A 24,411-nucleotide genomic window follows, 5' to 3' on the forward strand; every position below is an offset into this window, starting at 1 on the left:
ACTGTGGAGGAAATTGGGAAGATGAAATTTTACCCAATTCAAATCAATTTATGGAAACAAATTTTAATTAATAGTTGTTATCGGACTTAATACTGAAATACATCGTGAGTCTTGCTATTCAATTGCATTTTCTCTCACGCCAAGACTTGTTCAAATCCCATCTTGCATTAACGAATTAACACTGCAAATGATTCGCATGATTCTGACACACGTTACCTACGAATATCTATTGTAAAATGTACCAAAATTGTACTCGTATCTAACTAGCATGCGTTAAGATAAGTTCTGCCAAGTCTTGGCAATTTATTTGCTGGATAATAAATCTTTTTGTCTTAATTGTAAAACATCTCAACGGGGTTTATCTCATTGGAATTTATCGAATAAGAAACTGAATTTGAAATGTGGGAAAATCAGCTGTCGCAACCCACACCTGGCGTCGAGTTGCATTGTGGATGCTCAGCTGCGGCTATTCCAAAATGCAAACAGCGGTTTAGGGAAGACTTGTCTACAGGAGGCTCTCACGGCTTAACAGTAAGTTTACTTCTCTTAGGCTTGTTTAAAATGTCTGCGATTTACCACAAGGCAGCCAAAGATGGCTTGCTTGAAGTTATACGACATGTGAATAAACGGGATGCGAATAAAAGAGATGAAGATGGAATGACACCAGTCCATTGGGCAGCGAGTTGTGGCAACTTAGAATGCCTACGAATTCTCTGTGCTAAGGGGTAAGTTAACAACGTTACTAGCCAAGACTTTTAAGCAATCTGAACACGCTTATTTCGGCCTATTTTCTCGAAACTTTAAGTTAGAAAGCACTAGACGTTGAGTAAATTCGACGTGTGTAAATAACTGACTTGCTGTAAACTTGGATGACGGCGAAGAATGAAGTTTAATTAAAAACTATTTAAAAGTTTTTAAATTGGGCTACATCTACTCCGCCATGCACTAAAAGGATTTTAAACGGTCCAAAAGTGATGTCGGAAATTTTGAGGGTTTTTTCCGTTGTGAAAGCTATATCCCGTTGCTTTGGTTGAAGACATTAATAGCACACACGATTCATTACAAAATATTTCTTATCGCTCCGTTGCGCATCAAAGATTATTGTTCATAATCTTCAGTATGTTTGCAATTAAAAGCATTGTAGTGAGATAAACAATTTGGTCATATTTAAAACCGTTTTCAACGGCAATACATCTCGGTTTTAGCTGGATGCTGTCGTGGTTTTAGATTTTTACATATGTTTGGGAAGGGTAATAATGGTGTAACGGTGAGAGAAGCAGGTATCGCACGCTAGTTTTGAAAAGTGTTCGCGATAAATTTCCCTGATTTTCGTACGAAACCTGATATTGATCCTTCACTTGCAATTCTGGATATTGTAGAGCGAGTTTTTGGTGAAATAAAACCGTTCAATTCTTTACGAATTCGTACGTTTGAATGTGGTTCGTGCATGTGGTTTCCCGTTATCGTAACAAAGATGAAATGTAAAACAAATTTTGGCCATCGCTATTAGCAACTTGATCATTTAAATTCATAATATTTTGGGGATTGTTTGGAGAGCTGTTTAAATATTCATAATCAGCATTGTGGACACATAACTCTCTAAAAGAATATTCTGTTATAAATCTAACAGTAAGGTGAATATTTCTTATCCTACGCCGAATACTCTCCCACTTGCGAATAAAATAATCCATTAGTGATGACCCAAACAAGTGAATAGTTTATCATTTTTGGCACACATAAGGTTTAATTGAATGAAGTGCTAATCTGTAGGTCAATACAAGTGCGTTCCCAAAATTACAGAATTTTTCAATTTCCGTACACAGAGACACAATCGCGGAAAGTTGACGACAAATTGTAATTTGTAGCGTGAGGTATACGTAGTTTAGACTCCTGAGGTGAAATCATCGTTTAAAGCAAACAGTGGCATATATTATAGTAATTATAGTAAAGCAAACCTATGAATTATAGTATTAAAATGATGAACTTGGCAATGGCTGTCTCTAATGCAAATCAACTTTCAGACAAAGGCACTAGTAATTGCTTACGACCATCAAAACTTCTAGACGCATTTTCAATGTTTGCTTTTACGAGCAAGGTGTCCTACTGAGCAGCATACTAAATGAAATATGTGTTGTTTGTATGCAAAAAAACACGTACGCTTAGCGTGCCTATTTTAGATGAGAAGTATCCTCTGTACCTCCCCCCCCTTTTCAATCTCTCCCAGTCCTTTTCTTTGCCTGTCTGAAGCTCCTAGTAATACGTTATATTTCCCACCAGGGGTGACCCAGACAAACCGTGCTACGACGGTTCAACCAGCGTCCATCTTGCTGCCGCCTGTGGTCAATTTCACTGCCTCGTTTTCCTCACGAAATTTGGCTCGAATATCTGGTCGCTGGACAACCAATATCACACCCCCCTGGAGGAAGCTGCTGCACGTGGACAACTGGACTGTGTCCAATACCTGGACCGCGTTGTGGCCGAACAAATGCTGCACCATCGCGCGCGGGCGAACAAACAGAAAAAAGAGGCGGAAAAAATTGCCAGAAAGCGGATGAAAAAGGTGGAAAGGCATCAAAAAAAGCGCGACAAAGAATACGCAAAACGTGTGAAGCGACAGAATGGCGTCGTCGTCAGCGATAGCAAAGAAAATATCCCGAATGAACGGTGGATGGCTGGTAAGAAACGAACCAGCAGTACCAACAGCAGTAATCCTCCAAACAACACCGGGTTTGAGAGCATTAGACGAGCGCAAAGCTTGGAACATTTCTCTCAAATTACAGGGAAGAAAACTGGAAAGTCGGCGCAAAACGAACGCGCCAAAAGCGTGCAAGGATCCGTGCGTCAAACCTTCCTTGGGTCCCGGATAAGATCCGGCAGTGCGTCGTCACTGAACGGCGGAAAGTCGCGAAGTTTGACAAGTTTAGACAGCGCCAATATCATATTACATCCAAAAGCTATCCGTGCAGGAAATGGAAATTTCGTTGGCCGTCCCAAAGACCAGTACATTGTCCGCTCATCAGACGGTCATGGGAATAGTTTCACCTCTGTTGAAAATATGAAATTCGGCAGTTTGTCCAGTTATAATAGTCGCACATCGACCTTGCCCAGTTCAAGGTTAAGCTGGGGCTCGAGTCGATCGATGGACTCCGACCTTGATACGGACATCGGCGAAGACGAGGTACTTCAAACGAACGATCCAAAATTGGCGCCGCTAATGACCTTTCTTGCATCTCTCAATTTGGAACAATTCACAATAACAATGAAACGCGAAAGCATTGATATGAAAGCTTTAGCTTTGTGTACAGACGATGATTTGAAGTCTGCAGGAATTCCGTTAGGTCCGAGAAGGAAGATCCTGGAAGCGATTGACCGAAGAAAGAGGGCGTGCGCGGAGCCTGGGCCCATGATGGACACGCATTTGTAATCAATGCACGGACTTGTAACTGGCGTAACGCGCCTGCGCAGTGATGCTTTAGGCTTAGTTTATACGTCACAGTTTGGTCGCGTCGAATGCATTTCAAATGATAGATCATGAGACGATAAACCTCATTAAGCTTCATTATCAGCTCACAATCTATTGTTAAAATGACATGTCCGACCACAATGCGACGTATAAACTAGGCGTTAGGAGCGATCCTGGCTACTAGTTAAGATTACTCTAGCACTACTGAGAACCGATAAAGTCTGCAATCTTTAGTGACTTGCTCCAATCAGATTTGCAATATATATAGCTCGTACAAGGAAGTTGGGAAGGGGTTATTATGATGTAATATACGTGCACGGTGCATGGAGAGTGAAGAGTTTAAACTTCCTTTCAACACCATTCCAAATTCTAGACTTCACAGACATATTTTGCACATCTCACTTGACAAATGTCGACTACTTTAGTTGCTGTAAAGAACGTTCACATACATGATTAGGACTAATTTTGTTAGATGAAGATTAAGGTATGTTGGCAGTAATGATGTCTTGCTGACGTTTGCTACGCATATTTTAAATATCATCAACGTGCCTTGATAAACACTGTGTGCATTCTACAACTCTTTACTGTAGAATATTTCGGAGAACGAACGCTTTATCTCTCAGAAAGCGGAAACAAATATTCAGTTGATAAACCTTACCGTTTATGTTGATATATTGTATAGTTTTCAAATATTATATTGAATAAAGGTTTTATACTCTAGAAAGGTTTAATTCCGCAGTGTTGCATAGTGGTATTTTCTCTGAAAAGAAAGGATTCAAATTGTAACCGGTACATTGAGATTTCACCTCATATTTAAGAGAAGCTAGTCGGAAATGAATCGCTAGATGACACGTATTTGAACTGCATGTTAGCCCATATACTGTTGAGTGTCTGTGACTTCATTATGCAAAAGTAGGCAGGTGGTAGGGGTGTGACTATATACTCCTATATACCCTCACCACGAGAGATCAGGGGCCGCTTGTCTCGATACAAACGTGTACATGTAACGGCGAAATATCAGTGAAAATAGGTTCTGTTTCTTTTTGCTTGCTTAGGCAAGAATGACTTGGTTCTTTGTCGTATTTCTGCTGAGTTTTCTACCGGAAAAAGCTGAACAGAACAACGTTAACGGTATTGTGAAATTTATAAATTATTATGATTTATATAAATATTAAGACTATGGCCTCGTGTATGACTGTATGAATCAACAACGTCAAGGATATTGGCTTTTAGTTTTTAACTGTTGTTTTTGCCAGATATTTTACATATTTATTTGACCTATGTTAGGGTTTCCGCGTGTTCGTGTTATATATAAGTTCGTCAATTGTAGAGCGGTATAATTTTTCGAGATTATAATACTACCGTGTTGAGATTTCAAAATCATAATAATTTTTTTTAATCTCGTCAAGTAAGTTACATAATTATAACTGCATGATCTTTACGAAATATTAACTCTTTAAAGCATCTAAGAGACAAAGCTGTATTAATGCAAGGAAAATAGTAAAATAAAGCTGTTTTTAAAAGAATAACTGTTGAAATTGATATATATTCAACTTAGTGGTAACATAAATTATGCATTTCATAAAATTTCCTGTGCATACAATATCAAGAAATACAACAATTGTAATCCGGTTCACAGTTACTACAAGGCTATTATAACTTTATAACCATGTAAAACACCATGGAAGGTTTTAATTTTAGGAATAAAGTCTAGGTAAGAACAGTTGCACGTGGTGATAATTATGTATTATCTTTAAGCAATATTCTTGGAATTATGTATTCTCGCCACAAGATGGCATGGTAGATTGATTTTGTCGCTAACTTCAATCATCTACCAGTTCCAACACCAGTGAAAGAATTGATAATTTATGACTATGACATTGAGATATATAGATAGATAGATGGATAGTGATAGATAGTGTATTAAAGCATTCTAGCATTTAGACAACATATTTATGTTATATACCGACTTATTGAAAGGCAAATTTATTCTGTGAGAATGTATTAGTGATTAGTCATTAATTGATTGATATAGTTCATTACCTTACCGAACAGTCAGCTAATTAATGAAGTAAAATTTGAACTTTTATTCGGCTAAGAAAGCCCGGAAACATTTTTAAAAAGACGGACACCTCTCAAGTTGTGAAGTACTTTGTTTATAGTTCTGTGGCAGTAATCCAGTAACCTGAATAACTCCCCCAATTTCATCACAAAATTTGCAAATTCATTCAAACAGACAATGTAGACCTACAATGTAACGAAATCTCTCAACTTTCTATTTCAAATTGACAAAATTATCCAAAATTGTTTTGTCCGGATACAGAGAAAAAGACAAAGCTCTTTCACAAAAAATTGGCAGTGTGATAATCACTCTTTGTTCAAATATTTTTTTACTTTCCTGGAGTAAAGGAAATAAAATTTTGTTTTCAGCCACCAGCAAAGAGAGATGTGTTATTCTTTGAACTGCAGATGCCAGAATTTATTTTTATTAAAGATGTGAGCATTTCGACGGTATAAACATATTCAAATCTCACCGGATTTTTTATTCAGTCCCACAACATTCCCACAACTCTACTGACTACTAGGGCTGGTTTTACTCCGTCCTGTCAGTTCGGAGGTATTGTTTGCGTTTACGGCGAAGTCCTCTTGGTTGGTTTGAAATCATTTTCCCCTTCAGTGATTTTCAACAATCACTGACTGAGAGGTGCATGGTCACGCTTCTTCAACTTTCATTACTTGTTCAGTCAAGTTCAAGTGAAATCTGTCAATAGCACGGTCAGACTCAAGCATATAAAGACAAAGTATGGAAAAGCGCAAGCCGCAAAGCAGTAGTGCACTCATTCGTTCCCCGATTATTAACATGTTAATTAAGCGGAAAATGTCGGCGCGCAAACACGAGAACGCGAGCACGAAGGCAAGAACGCGAGCACGGACGCAAAAACGCAAATAAGGACACGCGGTCGCGGACGAAGAAAACGTGAATATCAGTCTTCTGACTCTTCTCTATTCAACAAAAACTGTATTCTTTATATGTCTTTTTAAATAAAACTTGTGCGTGCTAAAATAAATCAAAGGTCCAGAAAGAAATTGTTTTGCAATCCAGCGAAGACAAAATAGAGGCGAAAAATCTATTTGTTATATAAACATTTAACTATTTAACATCGCCGCTGTCGATCAGGTCTGCTCGTTGATTGGTCCAAAAATCAGATAGGATGACATTGATGACATTGACTGGTCAAAGTAATATCGGACAGCGCTTTGTAATGCGATAAGATTCAAATTTTGAGTAGATTTAGAGCAGATATACCATACCATCCTTCAATCTTTATGCATCATATGCTTTTGGAATTTGCCATGCATCCTTTGTTCAAGAAGCGTGTTACGTTAAAATTGTCCAGATCACTGGAGATAGCTACTTATACCAGTGATACAGAGAACAAGGGAAACATTAATTTTGATTTCTTGTCAAATTAAATTCCGAAACCAGCTGAACAAACGTTTAGAAGAAGGCGTTTTTTTACCTTTGTTGAAAAGGTACATTCACAATTCATTTCCTTCCTGCTGCGTTTGACTTCGGAGTTCAAAATATGGCTCGGTTTTATAAATTGAATCCTTTTGTTCGAATCTGTCTGCTGTCTCATTTTATCGTCATTGCCATTGGATCCCCACTAGGTATGTTCATTAATCAATATCATTAGCTTTGTCCATGTTGATTTGTCTCAGATGTAGTGTTTTATGGCTATTACAGGACTAGGAACAAAAACTATTTTGTCTATCGTTACTAAAGCCCTGTTTTCACTGGACTGGATTTTTTGGCACGACACAGCCTAAATTGGTACCCGTGGCCGTACGGCGCGGATGCATGAAATACGGTTAAACTGGTTTTAAAACTGAAAAAAATCCCGCTATGTGGGTTGTAAACTGTACTATATATATGATCTATAGTTGATCGCGTTTTTGTGAAGTATCCACTGGGTGCTGGGTGCCCAAGAATAAGGAATACAGAGTTTAGCATTGCAACAGATTACATTAGATTTAGATTAAATTAGGATTAGGTTTAGGATCATCTTCTTCTTCGGAGATTTACGCCTGGCTTTAATATAGTCTATTTTCATTATTAGCGTCACGTTTTAACCAGAGTCGTTAGGCGTTAGCTACAGTCGTATGTCCGTCCGTACTCCAAAATCCGAGAGTATCTTCAGTGTTGAGAAGTTAACGTCCTTTCCACGAGTTTAATTAATATAGATCTAATATTCAGTGTGTGTGCACAGCCTAGTTATTATGTTTGTCATCGTGAGAAAACTAATTACATTTAATGTAATTTTTAGATAGATTATTATCAAACAATTAGTTTATGTACTTATGAACAGCAGAACTATCATTCAGCGATGCAAATTAAAACATTGCAACATTTTAAACACGCGGTTCACGCCAATTACGGCTAATGAAATTTTTATTAATTTTTAAACCCACGCTACGAGTCAATATATGTTTATTATATACGAGACGAACTCGAATCAGTTCTAAACTGTTCTTCCTAGAGATCCAGTAAGGGTCATCTCTTATTGATCCAGTGTTACTACAGGAGGAAACAGAAACTAAACTAACTTTATTTATACTGGATACCTCTATCAGTTTTAAACTGTTCTTCCTAGAGGTCCAGTGAGGATAATCTCTTAATGACCCAGTGTTACTACAGGAGGAAACCTAAACTAAACAAACTTTATTTACACTACATACCTCTATCAGTTCTAAACTGTTCTTCCTAGAGGTCCAGTATGGATCATCTCTTATTGATCCAGTGTTACTACAGGAGAAAACCTAAACTAAACTTCTCTTTTTGTACAGGATAGTTTCAATAGTTTCAAGGCATATAATTGTGTAATTGTTTCCCTTTCCAGTTTGTAAGAAGCCGCTTGGTGTACAAAATGACAAAATCATTAAAAACGAGCAGCTGACGGCTGATTCCTACAAACAATACATGTATATAAGTAAAATGGGGAGTTCATACAGCACAGAGCCAAGATACGGACGTTTGAACAACAATCTGGCGTGGTGTGGTTTTCGTCCGTCTAAGCGTCGTCCAATCTCGTATTTCCAGATTGATTTTCGTCAGTTGGTTTATGTTACTGGCCTGGCCACGCAAGGATTTGTGAATATTTCTCCCTATTACGTCAAAACTTATAAACTTAGCTTTAGTTCTGACGGGAAAACATGGTCAGACCCGACTAATAACAAGGTAGAAAACTCATACACTTTGAGTGTTGATTACACAACAACTTTGGTTAGCAAAGTTTAAATATTCAATTTAGATTTTATTGTCGTTTTATTTATTTTTTCGTTAGTGTACTAATGTTTAAAAAAAGAATTAAGTTTTTCATAAAATCAACGGCAAAATATATATTTCATCTGTAGGTATGGGGGGGAAACAGTAATGGTTATTCGATCCGAAGGAACGACTTTGGACAAGAAATTCAAACGAGATATCTACGAATATTACCACAGACAGCAACATATCGCTTCAGATGTCTCCGTGTTGAGGTCTATGGTTGCACGAGTCAAGATAGTAGGTTTTTTTGCAATTTCTTTATGAAGAATATATTTTTTTGGCTTAATGTGATCACGAATGTTTTGTATTCATTTGTTTGACAGAAAAGGCTGCCACTTCAACACTACCTTCAAAACTAGTTGCCACGTCAACGGTGCCGACGTCATCAATCGTAGTTGCCACGTCAACGGTGCCGACGTCATCAAAACTAGTTGCCACGTCAACGGTGCCGACGTCATCAAACCTAGTTGCAACCTCAACGGTGCCGACGCCATCAAAACTCGTTGCCATGTCAACAGTACCAATGTCATCAATGGTGGTTGCTACGTCAGCGTTTTCAACGTCAAGAACTAGAGAAGAGGCCGCTTTAAGCAGCATGGATATCAATCCTAGTTCAGCGTATACGCAATCCATATTTAGCAACGCTGACGTCGAATATAGCTCTTCGTCTTCGTTGTCAGCGAATGATGTACGGGCGATTCTGGTTGTTGGCATCGTTGCTTTTCTTCTTATCGTGATTGTCATTCTTCTATTTTTGTTGTTGAGACGAAAAAAAGTGCATAGTGTTAACTTGTTTAACAACAGGTACGTATGGCGGTTGCTTTCCTAACGTCCTTCATTTTTGGTCATTTGTTTATCCATTTCGTATTGTTAGTTTGCTTGTCTGATGGTCGTTTGTTCGTTTTATTCGTCAGAGTTATTCTCACTCAAATAAGAGCTTGATTTTCAATGTTTTACGTTGTTATAACGACATCAAAATAGTTTCTTTGCTATTGTAGGAACTTGGAAATGCACTCTTCCCAACCAAGCAAAAAGTAAGATCCTTTTATAATTTCATTTCATAGTCTTGGTGCGTGGTGCTATCATTTAACAGTTTTCTTCATTGGGAAAGGGAAGGGTTGAGGGAGGAGAGAGCGGAATGAAGGATGGGGCGAGGGAGGAGAGAGGATGGAGAGACTGGGAGATGGGGGAGAGATGGGAGAATGATCGAGGGAGGAGGGTTTGGGGGGGGAGAGAGAGAGGGATGGGAGAATGATCGAGGGAGGAGGGTTTGGGGGGGGAGAGAGAGGGATGGGAGAATGATCGAGGGAGGAGGGTTTGGGGGGGGAGAGAGAGGTTTGAGGGAGGGATTTAAGGATGGTCGGAGGGAGGGATGGAGGGGAGAAGTTTAGCAACAGTGTACATTTTAGATTAATACAATTAACTAGCGGTTAATTTTATTTTTTGTTTTTTTTCAGGCTACTTATGGGTAGTTCCGAGTCCATGAGCCCGTGTGTGTGATTCATGGTACAGGTCTTCCTTGTGTTTACTTCATGTCATCGTTGTGTTTAGATAAATGAGTTAAGTAGATCTCGTTAAAGATAAATAATTGTAGAAGGTAGTTAGTGGATAGATACTTGAACGAAATTCTTATTCAAACTGATCCAATCATCAGTCTAAAATTGTATAAAAATTCGTTCATGTATTCCATCTATAAACGTCTTATTTAACTAAAGTTCGTTATATGTGATCATTATATAAATTGCGGTCGAATTTCTGGACAAGATAAATTCCGTATAAATTTTTCGGGGTATATTTTCACCAACTGTTCCGTAATGCTTCTCAAAGAAGCAGAAATAAAGTGCGTTTTCATTGCGAATTAGGAATTGAATAATTGAATCTAAGATTCAGTCTAGAGTTTTTTCAAATTTGTATTATACAGAACTTCAGTGAAAGTTTGTGTAAATATTTTTAGAGATTTATTTTATAATTTTTGCCATCAAAAATGATTGGAATATTTGTTCGTACAGAACGTCAGTGTATGTTTGTACACACACTATAATATTACAGGTATATCCTCTATTTTAGCCAAATAATATACATCCCCCAAAATTTTCAGTGAATCCTCCTCTCCCTTTAGCCCCCGCCACATCACCTCATCACTCCGAGTTTACTGTCCAAACTGCACCCTACCTCAACCACCTACCTCGCCCTCAAACCCTAGTCTACCCCTTATCTTCCTCCCTCGTCACGTTATCCTACATATTTAAATCTCTTGAGTGATAACACTAACCCGTGGTGAAGTATAGCTATCCCATGATGTAAAGGTTTAAAATAGAGGATTTACTTCATTCTGAACTCTATCATACTAAAAAGCATACGCCAAGAATTAGAGACGCACATTACACAATTCCAGTGCGAATTTGTAAATATATTTAAACGATATTTTGTACCCGACAATATCTATTATATAACTTCTGTAACATGGTGTCTTCTCTGTGCAAAGGAAAACTCAGACATGCCAAGGCATTATCATGGCATGAACACCCGCCAAGTTTGGCGTATTTCCAAACACCTTGTCACAGAAGTTATAAAATACATCATTCATTTAAATTCCCCATTATTTATTTTGTATATAGTGCTCCAGTGTGGGCATATATAGAGAACAGTTATATGAATCAAGATTAACATTGAAAATTATCTTGAAATGGATATTTTTATACCTGGATTTCATTAAGTCCGTGCGATTGACTGTTGTTGGTTGTCATTTCATTAGTTTTACAGTTGACACAAAAGCTGATCAAACCGCTTAATGAAATCTACTGGTTGAAATATTAGATTTAGGCTATTGATACAGAATGCCAGTGTGTGTTTGTATATTGTAGTATATTAGCAACTTACTTTTCAAATTTCACCGCAACCGATGTTTGTAATCATGATCATGACTTTGTGGTATAGTTGCCGTAATTTGCATGTCTTAATTGTGATGTAAGTCAGTCCATAGTATGTTGTTCATTTGTCACCGTATATGTTGTAATCAGTGTCCACATTAAAATTTAGTTCTCGTAAATGAACGTCTATGTCTAATTACTTCTTAGAATAGTTGCTTATAGACTTGAATTATCCCTCCAAATATATATACAGTATTAATACATGCCAGGCATCCTCATGATCTGTGATTCCACCTTTGGAACCGTCATGTCCACACGATCCAATTTTGTTGGATCCAATTCACTTCTAATGATGATTTTATGGTTGACTTGCAATGTGTATATGAGAAGCAAATCAACTAAAAAACAATGCAGTACTTGTGCTTTGTTTGTAAACTACAATGCTGTACTGCTTTGTTAATAACAGACTACATACACACAAAATAGTCAGAAATGAATTGGATCCGAAGAAGATTGGATAGCGGGAACCAGCCTTTAGGATACTCTTACAAACAAGCTAAGTCATACTGAGTAAGCGATTGATATAGCAAGACTGCAAAATCAAGGGTTAGAAAATGCATTCTTTCTCGTGTACCGCATGTTTCTGTCAAGCTAACCTTGGCTGCAAGTAATTGTTTTTCACTTGAAACAGGTTTGTTACCCGTTCATGTTTTCATTTGGATTTAATTTCACAGCGTTTATTGGCCAAAACCTGGCACAATGCTTCGTAAACGACAGGTACTTTGTTTATTATTAACAGGTTTTGCCTTGGAAAGTGAAAATCGAGTAATTTAGGGTGTAATTTTACGTGGAAATCGTTGAAAAGGATGAACGGTGTTCGAGCAAAACTCGCTGCAATGCGAGAAGATTTGGCTGCAGCCGAAAAACGAGAGGAGATTGCCAGACTTCGCACGAGAGATGCTCGAGAGAGAACGGCGAGGGCCGAAGACGAAATTGCCTCGGAAAAGCGTAAAATCAAACTCGTTCAACAAAATTTAGACCGAGTAGAGGAGCAGACGGATATAAAGTTGGATAGATTGGAGCGTTTGAACAAACACATCCATGAAAATGAAACTTGGAGACGTCAGTTGGAGCGAAAGGAGATGAAAGAAGACAACACATTAGTCCACTTGGAGTCCAGGCAGAAATCACGAAGAGGTTATGTCGAAGAGGCAGAACAACGTTATCGTGAAGCCTACAACAAAATGAGAATGTTAGAAGCGCGAAATTCGAAGGTAACTTGTAAATATCTTAGTCCAGTTACCTAACATATGACATCACGTGTTAGTATCAGGCATAATACTCCATCTTATATACATGCACGCGATTTTCCTGGTAGGTGAGAGAGTAATTACTATTTACCAGTTGTTTAAAAAACTATCTGTGATCTTGCAATTGGCTTATCGATATCACCGAAAGCAGCGTCCAAATTCATTGACTCGCTAAGTTTATTTTATTTCACATGCAGAAAAAGAAATACAATGCTTGGTGAAGCTTTCGGAAAAGTTTAATTGTACATTTATGAGTTTATCTTTCTCCGTTAAATTCGCTTTTCTGACTTCTTGTAAGGTTGACGCAAGAATTCGAGCTGGTAAATTAAACGTAAAGTATTTTGAAAGAAGACTAAACGACGCCGGGCAAACAGCTTTCAGTCTGGCAAGATCAAGCGAAACTAAACAGGTGAAATGCGACGAATACCAAGAGAGATATAGACGCCTTAGCGAAAAGAAGGAACGAGTTTTGATCACTGCTGAATGTCTAGAGCGAAAAGCTGCCCAGCTTGAAAAGAAAGCAGTCGTTTTGCGAGAAGAGAAAAGAGAAGAGATGAAACGAGTGCAAGGTGTAAAATACGAACTAGGATGCATTTTGAATGAGTTAAACAGAAGATACTAAGTAAATGTTTTTGAAATTCAGTTTATCTTTATATGTATAATTTGTGTATGTTAGAATGCCGGACCTTTTTATATATTTCGTAAAATACCCATAGACAACTTTATATTACACTGTTAGCTAGTACGGTTTGAACACTGAAACGATGATATTTTGTTATTTACTTACGTGACGTCAAGCAAGAGGTGAAGATTATGAAGATTAACTTGGTTTATTTAGTGGTCAGAAATTTCTGTAAAACGCTTCTAAAATTCTTTTAAATTGTATATATTTAACAGAATGATATTTTATTACTACTACAATAACATAAAATTCTAGCAATTTTGACTTTCTATTTTCCCATATTTATCCTTTACCTTTTATACTCAAAACTACTTTATTCCAATAAAGTAATACGATTTCTAACCATGTTCAAACTAGAGCTTTTACTAAACAACTGCCTTTCTTATCGTTATGCTTTTTAACTTCGCTTTATTTCAGTATGCAGCAACGAGTGCTTTTGACTTTGATAATCCAGTTTACTGAACAGGTGATTCTGGCGAATTCACGTTTTTCTTTTGTCTAAAACGAAATTTCGATTCCTTTCCAGTTTTCACAGCCTTTCCCTCTTCCTGTGGCGAACCAATGTCCCTCTTCGTTTTTGTCCCATCATCATTGCCCTTACTACTCTTGTTTTCGTTGCTTGTCTGACCTGCAGGACTGCTCACGGCTTTCTCCTGTCGTTTTGACTGAGATGGCGGCTGATAAACCTCGTAATCTTGCTTCGGCTTTTCCATAAACCACAGGAAACACTCGAATGCGACAACTGTGCTCACAATATAAACGAAATAATACGGTGTTAGCAGTTTCCCAATATTTACGCTCCACACTGAAACAATAATCCCAAAAGACATCGCATAAATTGGCTCCTTCAAGGTTCCTACTATTACTGGAGGCGGTGGAAGTTTCGGCATGGTTTAGTTTCTTTTTGAATGCTTTATACTTTGATTTTTTCTTCAACTTGATGAAATGCTATCGAGGACAGCAACGAACCTCTTAGGTTTAAATTCGTCAAATGCAAGGGATCACACACAGCGCGTCTCAGTTTTGACAATGCTCATTTAATCCTCAAAAATGAGCATAACTTTTCATTTCTCACGTTATGCTTAATGGTGATTGGTCGAGGAGCTTTTTGAAACTGGTGGCTTGAGGCAATGTCATCTTTGCAACTGGTGTCTGTTATTCCGGGGAATGGAAACTTAGGGGGCAATTTTTGGTTGGAAATTGTGAGTCAGTTAACTGAAAGGTTTAATGCTCCTATTTAGCACGCATGATTGTGAATGTGGACTTATTTGGTCTTAAGTAAGAGGGTGGTGCAAATGAGACAAAATTAAGAGTCAGAGGAACCCACTTAAATGCTATTTATTGCAGTAGAACAGTTGGATTTCATCTCAGAACTACCATAATCCACCCACTGTAGTTCCACCTGTAACTGTTCCATCAATCGCTCTCCCAGATCTTAAAATTTACCTCATTAATAAAACCTTTTGCACTGAAGCTGCAAAAAAGCAATGTCTCCAATAAAAACCGAAAACGGTTACTTCGGAAACAGAGAAAGAGACGTGAAATATTGTTACATTTGCATATCTGACAATCAAATGAGACTGGTACCCATTCTTTCTTGTCAAAAACCGCGTAATTTTTTTCAAACTATCATCCGAAGTTCCAGAAGAATACGGAAATGACAGGATTTTAGTTCAAAACTTGCCAAAGATTGTGTTCAGATCATCGTTTAAAATGTTGGACGTAAAGAATTGGAATGTGGTTATACTGGGACTTTCCTTCATGCTTATTTTTACGGCGTTTCAGACGACTTCGATGATAGAGGTATGTTTTGTTTTGGAGGTTGAGTTTTGGAAGTGTATAATGAAAGAAATACTATGTGATTCCATGCGGGATTTGGACTGTTGTCGAAGATAATGAGGGTTAACACTACAATTTAAGGGTAGTTGGCAAGTACCTGACAAAAGTTAATTGATTTTTCTTATATTCTAGCTGAGATATCGTGTATTTACACCAGCGAGATATTAGAAAATCAACATGTTTAACTTCACTGATATATCACGCGGACATCACGAGACATTCTGTGCGCAATCCAGGAAATGGATGCGCAAAATCGCGCAAATGAAAAATTCTTCATTTCATTTCAGATTTTTCATTTCAAACATGAAGAAGCTTTTCATTAGTTTAATTTGAACGAAAGCTAAATTTTTAATATCACTTTGAAGTTGCTGGTATAATCCAAGTTATCCAACTTAAACTTAGCTTGAAGTATTCTCAAAAAACAGTTTTTCTTCTTTGATTATTGTTTTCGTTTCTGTAGTTTTACTCAAAGTCATATTTATAGATGGGGAAGCTGTCCCTCTAGAAACATTAGAATCTAGAAAAGTCATGCAATTTTTACTCAATTCTACCAAAATTCAGGCAATCTTTGTTTAATCAATGATAATTAAATCAAGCAATTTGTACTTGCAATTCCACAATTGAATCTCTCCTGAAATTATCTACTTTCCCCTAAATGTGTAGACCCATACGCCTAGGAGTTTATTCATTTTGAAGTATTTTTAAAATGATTGAAAAAATCATCATCTTGTGATCCCGTAGTGCTATCTGGCAGCCCTAGCTCAGTGGTTTCATTAATTTTTGTAATAGCAGGCGGAGTTGAAATAATAGGCGTCCGAGCATCCGAGCGCCACGGTAGCGAGACTCCTGGAAATGTGACGAATCTCGTAGAGGAGCGGGAGCTGTAGTCAAATCTAAAGCTCCCTATTGTCTGGAGTGGAGGCATGCATGCTTGCATAAAAAAATTTGAACTCTAGAAATTGAATCTCTCAACATTTTGATTTAATTAATCAAGCTTATGCTCAAAATCGTACAACATCAACCATGTTATAAAAAAATAGAAAACATGCATGGTTGTCATCACAAGAAAACATCAGTAAGTTATTTGAATAGTTGCTCATAGCAGTGATCAGATCAAATTTAAACAACAATTGTGAATAGCTATAGTTGTATACCCTTTACTGCTTCTAATCACAGTGTTTATGAAGTATATCACAATAAAAATGAGAACCGCTGGTTTCATATTGGCGCAATTGGTCTGGCGCACATGCAGAATCAGAAATCAGAATGGCAAACAATAAATGCTGGTAGTCAACGCTATTGCCTAGTTATTATATCAAATATATAACATATGTACAAAGATTAAAGTAAAGACCATGTCAGAAAAAATTATCGTGCACGAAAAATTAGGCGGCGGAATAAGTCACAATAGGCGGCGGTAAATCGCCGGTAACCGCCTTTTAATGAAACCACTGCTAGCTTGTCCTTGATTTTAGTTAGTAATTATAAATGATATGTTTCATATACATTTGACAGGAGAGCATCCTGAAAAGTGCTAAAAATGAAAGTCATCCACATAGCAAGTTCAAAGGCAAGTTAGATGCTATAAATACGTTGAAAAAAAAGGAATTTTTGGTTGTGATAATTCATATATCTAAGCAACATGCTGTTCTGATGTTTGTTATTCATGGTAATTATAATAAAGTTTTTATTTCATTATTTTTGTCTGTTTTTAGCCAGCGGATATTACAGGTAAAGTTTAATTTTTTACCATTTCTGCTATTGATTAAAATATTGATTAGATTGATCAATAATATAAATTATTTTTCCATTTTCTTATGCTGTATCATTCTTTTTTTATTTCTTAATAGCTTGTGCATAATATATGCAAGTTTTTCACTATTTAACTGGATCGCTCCACCTATAATTGCCTTCATTGGGTCAAAATTTTCTATGATGCTTGGTGGACTATGTTACTGGCAAGTACCTTGCTAGCTGGCCGATTACTGTTATTTACTTATGGTGCTAGGTTGATTAGGCTAGACTTTGAATAGTTGATGAAGTATAGGTGTCTGCCTAGATCAAATCTAAGGCCTGCCATTTCTTGACAAGCTTTAATTCTAGGATTAATCAGCACCATGAACTTAGTTTGGACAGAATTTTCGCAAGATTTTTGATTACAGTATTATTCATTTTTCATTTCAGGCTATTTATTTTGAGTTTATATTTTGTATCAAAGTATGTCCAAACTGATTTATCAAGTCTACTGTACATAGCTTCTGTTGTTATTGGATTTGGAGCTGCTGGTAAGCTGAGGATGTTGTTTATGTAAAGGGGGGCTTTCTATGGGTGAAGCATCTGGTATGGAATGTATCATGTATACATAATTTTTTGGCCTAACTAAGATGAATTAGATGCATTGCTCAAACTAAATTAACTTTGGAGTTCTAATGTTATATACCATGTATTCAATTCTAGGAATTGATTGTTGGTATTAAAAGTACTTCATCATAGTTGTTTAAAGTTGCACCAGGATCAGAAGATGACAATTGTCGACTGTACAGCATCTGGAGTCAACAAAATGATTGTATTTTCTATAGTGATATGGACTGCCCAAGGAAGTTGTCTAACTGTGAATTCCACAGATGAAACAATGGGACGAAACAGTGGGGTATTTTGGGCGTTCTTGCAGTGCAGGTGACTTTAACATTTGAGTTTTTATCAAGCTTTTAGAGGAAGGCTTTAAATGTTTAGAATTTAGGTGATAAACATGCTCTTTGTTATTTTCAGTTTGCTGATTGGAAGTTTGATAGTTTACTTTTGTTTTAAGCCAAAAAATGGTTCAACAATAATCAGTGAGTTGACTGCAAAATAGTCTAATCATTTCACTTTTTTTCACCTTTTTTTTCCTTTTTTTGCTATTGAATTTTTGCTTTTTGTTTCAGGTCTTAGTGAAAGGTCAACAGTTCTCTATGTCTTCATTGCTTTGTCAGCAATTGGTATGCTGTGTTTCCTGCTTTTGCGAAATGTTAGAAGTGAAGATACGGTATGAATTGTGGGAATACATTTGTAATTAAAAATTATTTCTGAACCAGGCCTAGTATAAAGTACTGCTACCATTTAATGGGGTATTGAGAGTTTCTATTACTTTTGTTTTACATGTAGACAGGAAGCAATGAAAGTCTTATTGTCAATATGCAAGAGTAAGGATATATAGATATTTGTAGTTGTGGAATGAACTCATCTCTGTATGTCAAATAAAGATTGAATTGCAAATTTATGACTTATAAACCTAGCAGCAATTATTCAATTTTACTTTCTCCCAAGGTCGGGAAACCGAATTGAAACAAGCAGTAGTCCTTGGGAATCATTTAGTAAGCTTTTGATTTCAATGTTTCCTCTTACTTGAAGACTTATGTTAATGTTTCACCATCAGCTAAACATAAATAACCTGGATGAATGATCAAAATTTTTCTCACTTTTAGAAAGTTCAGTTCGGCTGCTCTTTACCAAACCGTCCTTCTTCCTATTCATTGTGTATTTTTACACAGGTAAATAAAATCTTATTTTTGTACGGTGCATGAAGTTAGGTGGACATTTGGTCCTATCAACTGGCTAGAGTTGTACAAAAAATCGCTGTGATGATTCATTTGTTAAAGAAACTTAATTCACACAAGCTTGCATTCTTTTAGGACTAGAGTTAACTTTCTTTAGCGGTGTTTATGGAACTAGTGTGGGTCAGTACAATTATGAAAGTATAAATAAGTGTTTCATGTTATCTTCCAAATCATGGAATTAAAGATTCTCTACTTTTTCCCTTATAGGAAATACTTTGCATTTTTTCTGAACAAAGAACTGATTGTCTTCAGTGTCTTCATAGGAATTGGCGAGATTTTAGGTTAGTTTATGGATCTTTGTTTAAATGAGTTTGATTATTCAAATTTTAACATGAACCCCTTGTAATTTAGGTGGTGGGATTTTTGGTATCTTTGGTAAACGTATAGTAGCCAAAGGACGAGACAACATTGTTCTTCTTGGAATGTTGGTTCATTTTGCTACATTCTTCCTCATTTTAATGAATCTGCCAGATGCTTCGCCAAATGATGCTACTCATGAGATGGGATATCTTTTAAAACCAAGGTACAGTATGATTATAGTGGAAATGGTTTCACACCATACCATACCATACTGTACCATACCATATATCATACCATACCATACCACACCGTACCGTACCATATCATATACCATACCACACCATACCGTACCATACCACACCATACCATACTGTACCATATCACACCATACCATACCATACCACACCACACCATACCATACCATACCACATCACACCACACCATACCATACCATACCATGCAACTTAGCATTACAACTCTAGCATTACAAAGCTGATTTTGAAACGCTTTTTAGTGTTCCAATAGCAATGCTTTGCGCATTTTTACTTGGCTTTGGTGACAGTTGTTTCAACACCCAGGTATGGATGAAGAAAATTCTAAATAAACAATATAGATGTGCGAAAAACATCGCATGTTGATAAAAGTGTTTTATCATTTTTCATTTATAATTAAATCGTTATTTACAGATTTATTCTTTACTGGGGAGTTTCTATTCTGACAATAGTGCTTCGGCATTTGCAATATTTAAATTTTCGCAGGTAAGCCTGGAAATTGAGATACGCAGGTAAGCTTGGAAAGATACACAATAATATAGCTGTATAAACCTGAGTGATTGTAATCATAGGTCAGGATGAAACCTCCAGTTGTCAGTTTACTTTTGTAAGAATTCCCTTTTTCATGTTACAGTCGGTAGCCGCTGCAGTTGGATTTTTCTACAGCAGTCATATAGGACTTAGAAGCCAACTCTATATTTTGGTATGTATCGCTTTAGGATTTTAATTCAATAACTTGTTGTCGTCCTGTAATTCAATCTCAAAAGTGTTCATCCCTGTTGCATAATAATGGTTATATGATCATTACAACCTATATCGACGATGATGACAAAATGAGGTTTTTTAACCAGTGCATGGTTGTTTATCGTTCTAGTGTGTGATGGCTTTCTTGGGAGCGCTGTCCTTCTTTGTAGTGGAACGAATGGCAAAGAAAAAAGCCGGAACAATTTGAATCAGACATGATTTCCAAGCGTAGAAAGAACCATTGTGTCGGGTTCTACATAGAGTGAAAAGTTTCGACAATTTCCTATTAATGCACTGCATAAAATGCATTTACTGAGGCGGTTGATGAAAGATCAGACTATTTATGAATTATCTCGTAAAATTTTGCAAATAGATTATCTATAAAATAGCTGATAATAGAAACGCTAGCTAGTTTACAACACACAAACAACTGTTTTGTTTATAATTCTATTCTAATGCAATAATAAAATTAAATAAATATGTCCAAACAGCCAAATGTTTCTGTTATAATCAATACTCTACAATAACTTAACTCAAGTCAAGGTTAATAAGTGATAACATGCATTGATATTAAATCGTATACAATACATCTATTTTTTGTATATATTTTTTCTATCTCTCCGTCTTTGTTTTTAAGTTATTCTTTCCTTGCTCCGGGTTTGTACATCTCCCAAAGCTTTTCAAATTCATCGACGTAAGGTCGAACTATCTCTGCATTGTTAGTAACTAATACGTTCTCCCTGTTCCCCATGACCGCCTGTCTGGTCCAGTTGAAGGATCCAGTTATGAGTACAGTGCCATCAACCAGGACGAACTTGTGGTGCATGTAAAACGCTGTTTTATCGTGTCTGACTTGGATTCCTTCGCGTTGAAAACGTTCAATTTGCGAGCCAGTTAATGCTTCGTGTTCCTCGTTTGTAATAATTCTAACTGGTATGCCTGTTTCGTGCAGTTTTAACGCCGCATTCGCGAGTTCGTGGCACGAGATTGTGAACACGCAAATATCCAGTGATTTCGTGGCAGCGTTTAGAAAGTCTAGAAGTTTTCCCAGTGCCGTTTTGTAGTGGGCATTTCGACATTTTGCAAGATGACATCCTGCAGGAGTGAAGAATTCCGGACAAATTAATCGACTATCAGGAAAGAATAGTACTTCATGGAAGAGTTTGGGCTGGCTTGGGGCTTTCTCGGATCCTAACCAGGTGTTATAGCAGCTTTTGAAGCATTTGCTGAACGTATAAACGGTCTGAAATAAAACACTTGCTGACCAAGTCAAGAAAAATAGCTCAACTGCGGACGCCATATTGGATTTCTCGTGTAGTGCCAGTGCTCGGAGTAGTCTGCGCACTCTGGAGATATATTAGATGGAGTCAGGTAATAAATTATATATATGATAAACGATATACTCTTTACTGGTATAGTACCTATATATATAGAAAGTTGGTAACGAAAGAGTATTTCATTCTTGCAGAAGAGATTTCTTAATAGGCTCCACACTCTTGCATCCATATTCTTTCATTTACAATCATATTTTTATTGCTAAATAACCGTTTATATCTTACAACTGTTACTATAAAGGTTAACACTATCCCTACTCTTCACTGAACAGTCTTTATGTCTTTCGCTCGATTAGAGCATTGAAATGGCCATTAGATTGTCAGCAATAAGTATATATTGAAGTTACTGCAGTTAAACAACTTTTATTGAATGTTAAAACAAAAAAATTAAGGTGAATATTCATGGCGATAAGGATTAAGGTGTCCATGAGAATCATCTTGTTTTGACTCGAACGATTTCCTCCATGTAATCAACGAGTGACGAACAAGCAATCCGAATGTATTCCTCACAGCTGACATGGCCATCGTTATCCAAATCAAACGTGGCCAGAAAATCTTCAAATTCTGCTGGGCTCAATTTGTTCCCAGTGTTACACAGGACATATCGTAGCTCGTCCCGGCTGAGGTAACCGTCTTGGTTTGCATCAAGAACGCTACAGAGATGAGAATACAGCTTCAGTTCTTTGTGCATCATTTTTTTCATTATTGACTGGTATATGGGCATACTGTAGTTACCTTCATTGCAAGAAGTTGTAAACATCTCTATTCTAGTCTATTATCTTTGTGATACGGGGGGTGTGCTGTTGCATAATTGATTGATATACTGTTGTAAACTGTGCTTTGACTATATTCTTCATTAGAACGGTGCTAAGGGCACTTAAAACGCCTATCTCACTCTGCCTAACTTCACCTCAGAACTACTGGCTAAACTAATTGGAAAAACACGTGTTGGTCATGTACCGTTTAATTAACTTGTAATATATATGTCGCTAATTAAATTTTGGCAAGGGCCTTTTTAACCGACTTCTTTTAGAGAGTGCGACGAGAGACAGATTTGTTGAATCTAGCTATTATTAGACGCAGGTTTAGCTTTTTTCTGCTTACTTGAAAGCCTTCCTGATCTTATTTTCCAATGCTTCTTTTCCATATTTGTATCCTTTACCATTCAAATACTTCACCATGTTCATGAACTCTTTAAAGTCCATCTCACCATCTCCGTCCTGATCAAACGAATTCACCATTTGCGAGACTTCCTGATGCGATATTGTGTAGCCAAGGGACGAGATCATCTTCAAAAACTCTGGCTTAGAAATACGGCCATCTCGGTCTTTATCAAAACTGCTAAACAGATTTCTCATCAGAGTAGCTTCGTCTTTTTCAACTCGACCTCCGCGGCCGTAGTTTTGCGAAGCGCCAGTGCTTTGATAACTTGTATTGCCGTAGCTTTGTTTCTGGACAGGAGCTGCCTGACCGTAACTTTTTGATTGATAGTAACGAGACATTTTTGAAGAGACTTGTGTTTAGTTTAGCCAAACTGAAACTTCGTTGGTATTGTTACCGGCAAACTCTGTTGTGTTTATGTGTGTATGTGTAGCTATGAACACCTTAACCGCATTTTAGCAGGTTTGCTGGTTGACAACGGTTACCCGTTGTAACGCAGTTACCCTTTTCTAATAAACCATTATAGGAACGCCTTATATCCACTGATCTGCTATACCCAAAATCTAGTGAGGAGCGATATTCAAAAACCTTTTGAGAAGAGTTGAAGCGATCCAGAGAGTGCTGCGATCGCTGCCTCGGTATCTTAGCGGCGTTGGTTAGACTCTTGTTAGAATTTGCATGAACTTTTTTGCAAACTTAGTTTTTTTTCCATGAAGATCATATCTAATCACACAGCGCAAATGCTGTCGATGAAAAGAATTAGAATAGATCTTGCATTCCTGCATTCGGCTGACATGAATTCATTTTATTGTTTGCAGAAATGAAGAAGACGAGTAACACGAATCTTTGGATGTCATCTTTCTACAAGGATGTAATTATCCTGTAAGTAGACATCTTATAAAATTATTCACAATTTTAAATGTCTATTTCCGACTATACTCAGTCAAACAGCCAATTATTGTAATTAGGATCTGCAAAAGGTTTTTTAAGCTGAAAAAATAGCGTGGATGGATGTTAATTTCGATGGGGATTGTAAATAATAGATTTGGTTGTCATCTTTTGAGAGTTTAATAAAACTCTTAACGGAGGCCACTTCTCAAGATGTTTTGAGTTTTTGACCAACTAGTTGATAAAACAATTTGTACTTTTTGTAAACGCTTGTAAACAAGTTGTTACAATGCTGACTTTATCCTCGAGTTATTGCAAGGACAACTGAAGTCGTCAATAAGTTAAATGGTCTGACAATAACGCCAGGCTTACGTACGTTATGGTATTTACGTAATATGTCACCAAATCAACAACGTTTCACAGTCTGCAGTTCGTCAACAAGGGTTTTGTAATCTTGTTCAAAACTAAAAACAACATTCCCACAAAGGCGACAAGTTTGCTTTGTACAAAATTTTAATAAAAAATTGTAAGAACTCTCGTTGATAACGTCAATCGGGGAAGGGTTCATAATTTGTCTTAATTGAAGTTTTCTGTCCTTATCAAGCAGAGAAATATGGTTATCT

At 37.0% G+C, this 24,411-nt stretch overlaps 5 protein-coding genes and 1 pseudogene across 6 annotated transcripts; 4 read left to right on the forward strand and 2 right to left on the reverse strand.

The window, feature by feature from the left end:
• The first annotated feature begins 478 nt into the window (after positions 1–478).
• LOC114519613 (ankyrin repeat and SAM domain-containing protein 4B-like) lies at positions 479–3,450 on the forward strand. Its single transcript, XM_028539773.1, has 2 exons — positions 479–725; positions 2,278–3,450. The coding sequence occupies exons 1-2, from the start codon at positions 562–564 to the stop codon at positions 3,422–3,424; spliced, it is 1,311 nt and encodes a 436-aa protein (XP_028395574.1). The 5' UTR covers positions 479–561; the 3' UTR covers positions 3,425–3,450.
• A 413-nt stretch (positions 3,451–3,863) lies between these two features.
• Positions 3,864–11,851, forward strand: LOC114519614 (discoidin, CUB and LCCL domain-containing protein 2-like). 2 transcript variants are annotated; one of them, XM_028539774.1, is made up of 7 exons: positions 3,864–3,947; positions 4,519–4,594; positions 8,365–8,702; positions 8,879–9,029; positions 9,116–9,596; positions 9,791–9,826; positions 10,250–11,851. In XM_028539774.1, the coding sequence occupies exons 1-7, from the start codon at positions 3,936–3,938 to the stop codon at positions 10,290–10,292; spliced, it is 1,137 nt and encodes a 378-aa protein (XP_028395575.1). In that variant the 5' UTR covers positions 3,864–3,935; the 3' UTR covers positions 10,293–11,851. The 2 variants fall into 2 exon arrangements, with proteins under 2 accessions (XP_028395575.1, XP_028395576.1); XM_028539775.1 differs by lacking the exons at positions 3,864–3,947; positions 4,519–4,594 and adding an exon at positions 6,989–7,135.
• A 607-nt stretch (positions 11,852–12,458) lies between these two features.
• Positions 12,459–13,985, forward strand: LOC114519310 (tropomyosin alpha-3 chain-like). Its single transcript, XM_028539427.1, has 2 exons — positions 12,459–12,936; positions 13,271–13,985. The coding sequence occupies exons 1-2, from the start codon at positions 12,529–12,531 to the stop codon at positions 13,592–13,594; spliced, it is 732 nt and encodes a 243-aa protein (XP_028395228.1). The 5' UTR covers positions 12,459–12,528; the 3' UTR covers positions 13,595–13,985.
• A 1,290-nt stretch (positions 13,986–15,275) lies between these two features.
• Positions 15,276–20,916, forward strand: LOC114519454 (UNC93-like protein MFSD11). The gene is made up of 18 exons (XM_028539580.1): positions 15,276–15,457; positions 17,009–17,063; positions 17,209–17,224; positions 17,344–17,451; positions 17,678–17,778; positions 18,073–18,169; positions 18,263–18,327; positions 18,418–18,518; positions 18,638–18,675; positions 18,800–18,846; positions 18,958–19,023; positions 19,165–19,213; positions 19,297–19,370; positions 19,441–19,612; positions 19,904–19,967; positions 20,076–20,147; positions 20,296–20,364; positions 20,536–20,916. The coding sequence occupies exons 1-18, from the start codon at positions 15,368–15,370 to the stop codon at positions 20,611–20,613; spliced, it is 1,362 nt and encodes a 453-aa protein (XP_028395381.1). The 5' UTR covers positions 15,276–15,367; the 3' UTR covers positions 20,614–20,916.
• A 100-nt stretch (positions 20,917–21,016) lies between these two features.
• On the reverse strand, positions 21,017–21,743 carry LOC114519601 (mitochondrial cardiolipin hydrolase-like). Its single transcript, XM_028539762.1, has one exon. The coding sequence runs from the start codon at positions 21,703–21,705 to the stop codon at positions 21,043–21,045; it is 663 nt and encodes a 220-aa protein (XP_028395563.1). The 5' UTR covers positions 21,706–21,743; the 3' UTR covers positions 21,017–21,042.
• Positions 21,744–21,920: 177 nt separating this feature from the next.
• Positions 21,921–23,379, reverse strand: LOC114519455 (annotated as a pseudogene).
• Between the last annotated feature and the right edge of the window lie 1,032 nt (positions 23,380–24,411).

Source organism: Dendronephthya gigantea, unplaced genomic scaffold, assembly GCF_004324835.1.
Source record: "Dendronephthya gigantea isolate DGI-Jeju-01 unplaced genomic scaffold, DenGig_1.0 000013F, whole genome shotgun sequence".
Classification (NCBI taxonomy): domain Eukaryota; kingdom Metazoa; phylum Cnidaria; class Anthozoa; order Malacalcyonacea; family Nephtheidae; genus Dendronephthya; species Dendronephthya gigantea.

Excerpts from the sequence above, each read along its gene's own strand:
- LOC114519613 (XM_028539773.1), top strand. The coding sequence starts at position 562 with ATGTCTGCGATTTACCACAAGGCAGCCAAAGATGGCTTGCTTGAAGTT. Across the intron at positions 726-2,277 it reads CGAATTCTCTGTGCTAAGGG|GGGTGACCCAGACAAACCGT; the intron begins GTAAGTTAACAA and ends ATTTCCCACCAG.
- LOC114519614 (XM_028539774.1), top strand. Across the intron at positions 8,703-8,878 it reads CAGACCCGACTAATAACAAG|GTATGGGGGGGAAACAGTAA; the intron begins GTAGAAAACTCA and ends TTTCATCTGTAG. Across the intron at positions 9,827-10,249 it reads TCTTCCCAACCAAGCAAAAA|GCTACTTATGGGTAGTTCCG; the intron begins GTAAGATCCTTT and ends GTTTTTTTTCAG.
- LOC114519310 (XM_028539427.1), top strand. The coding sequence starts at position 12,529 with ATGAACGGTGTTCGAGCAAAACTCGCTGCAATGCGAGAAGATTTGGCT. Across the intron at positions 12,937-13,270 it reads TAGAAGCGCGAAATTCGAAG|GTTGACGCAAGAATTCGAGC; the intron begins GTAACTTGTAAA and ends ACTTCTTGTAAG.
- LOC114519454 (XM_028539580.1), top strand. The coding sequence starts at position 15,368 with ATGTTGGACGTAAAGAATTGGAATGTGGTTATACTGGGACTTTCCTTC. Across the intron at positions 17,779-18,072 it reads TATTGGATTTGGAGCTGCTG|TGATATGGACTGCCCAAGGA; the intron begins GTAAGCTGAGGA and ends TATTTTCTATAG. Across the intron at positions 19,024-19,164 it reads CATTGTGTATTTTTACACAG|GACTAGAGTTAACTTTCTTT; the intron begins GTAAATAAAATC and ends GCATTCTTTTAG.
- LOC114519601 (XM_028539762.1), bottom strand. The coding sequence starts at position 21,705 with ATGGCGTCCGCAGTTGAGCTATTTTTCTTGACTTGGTCAGCAAGTGTT.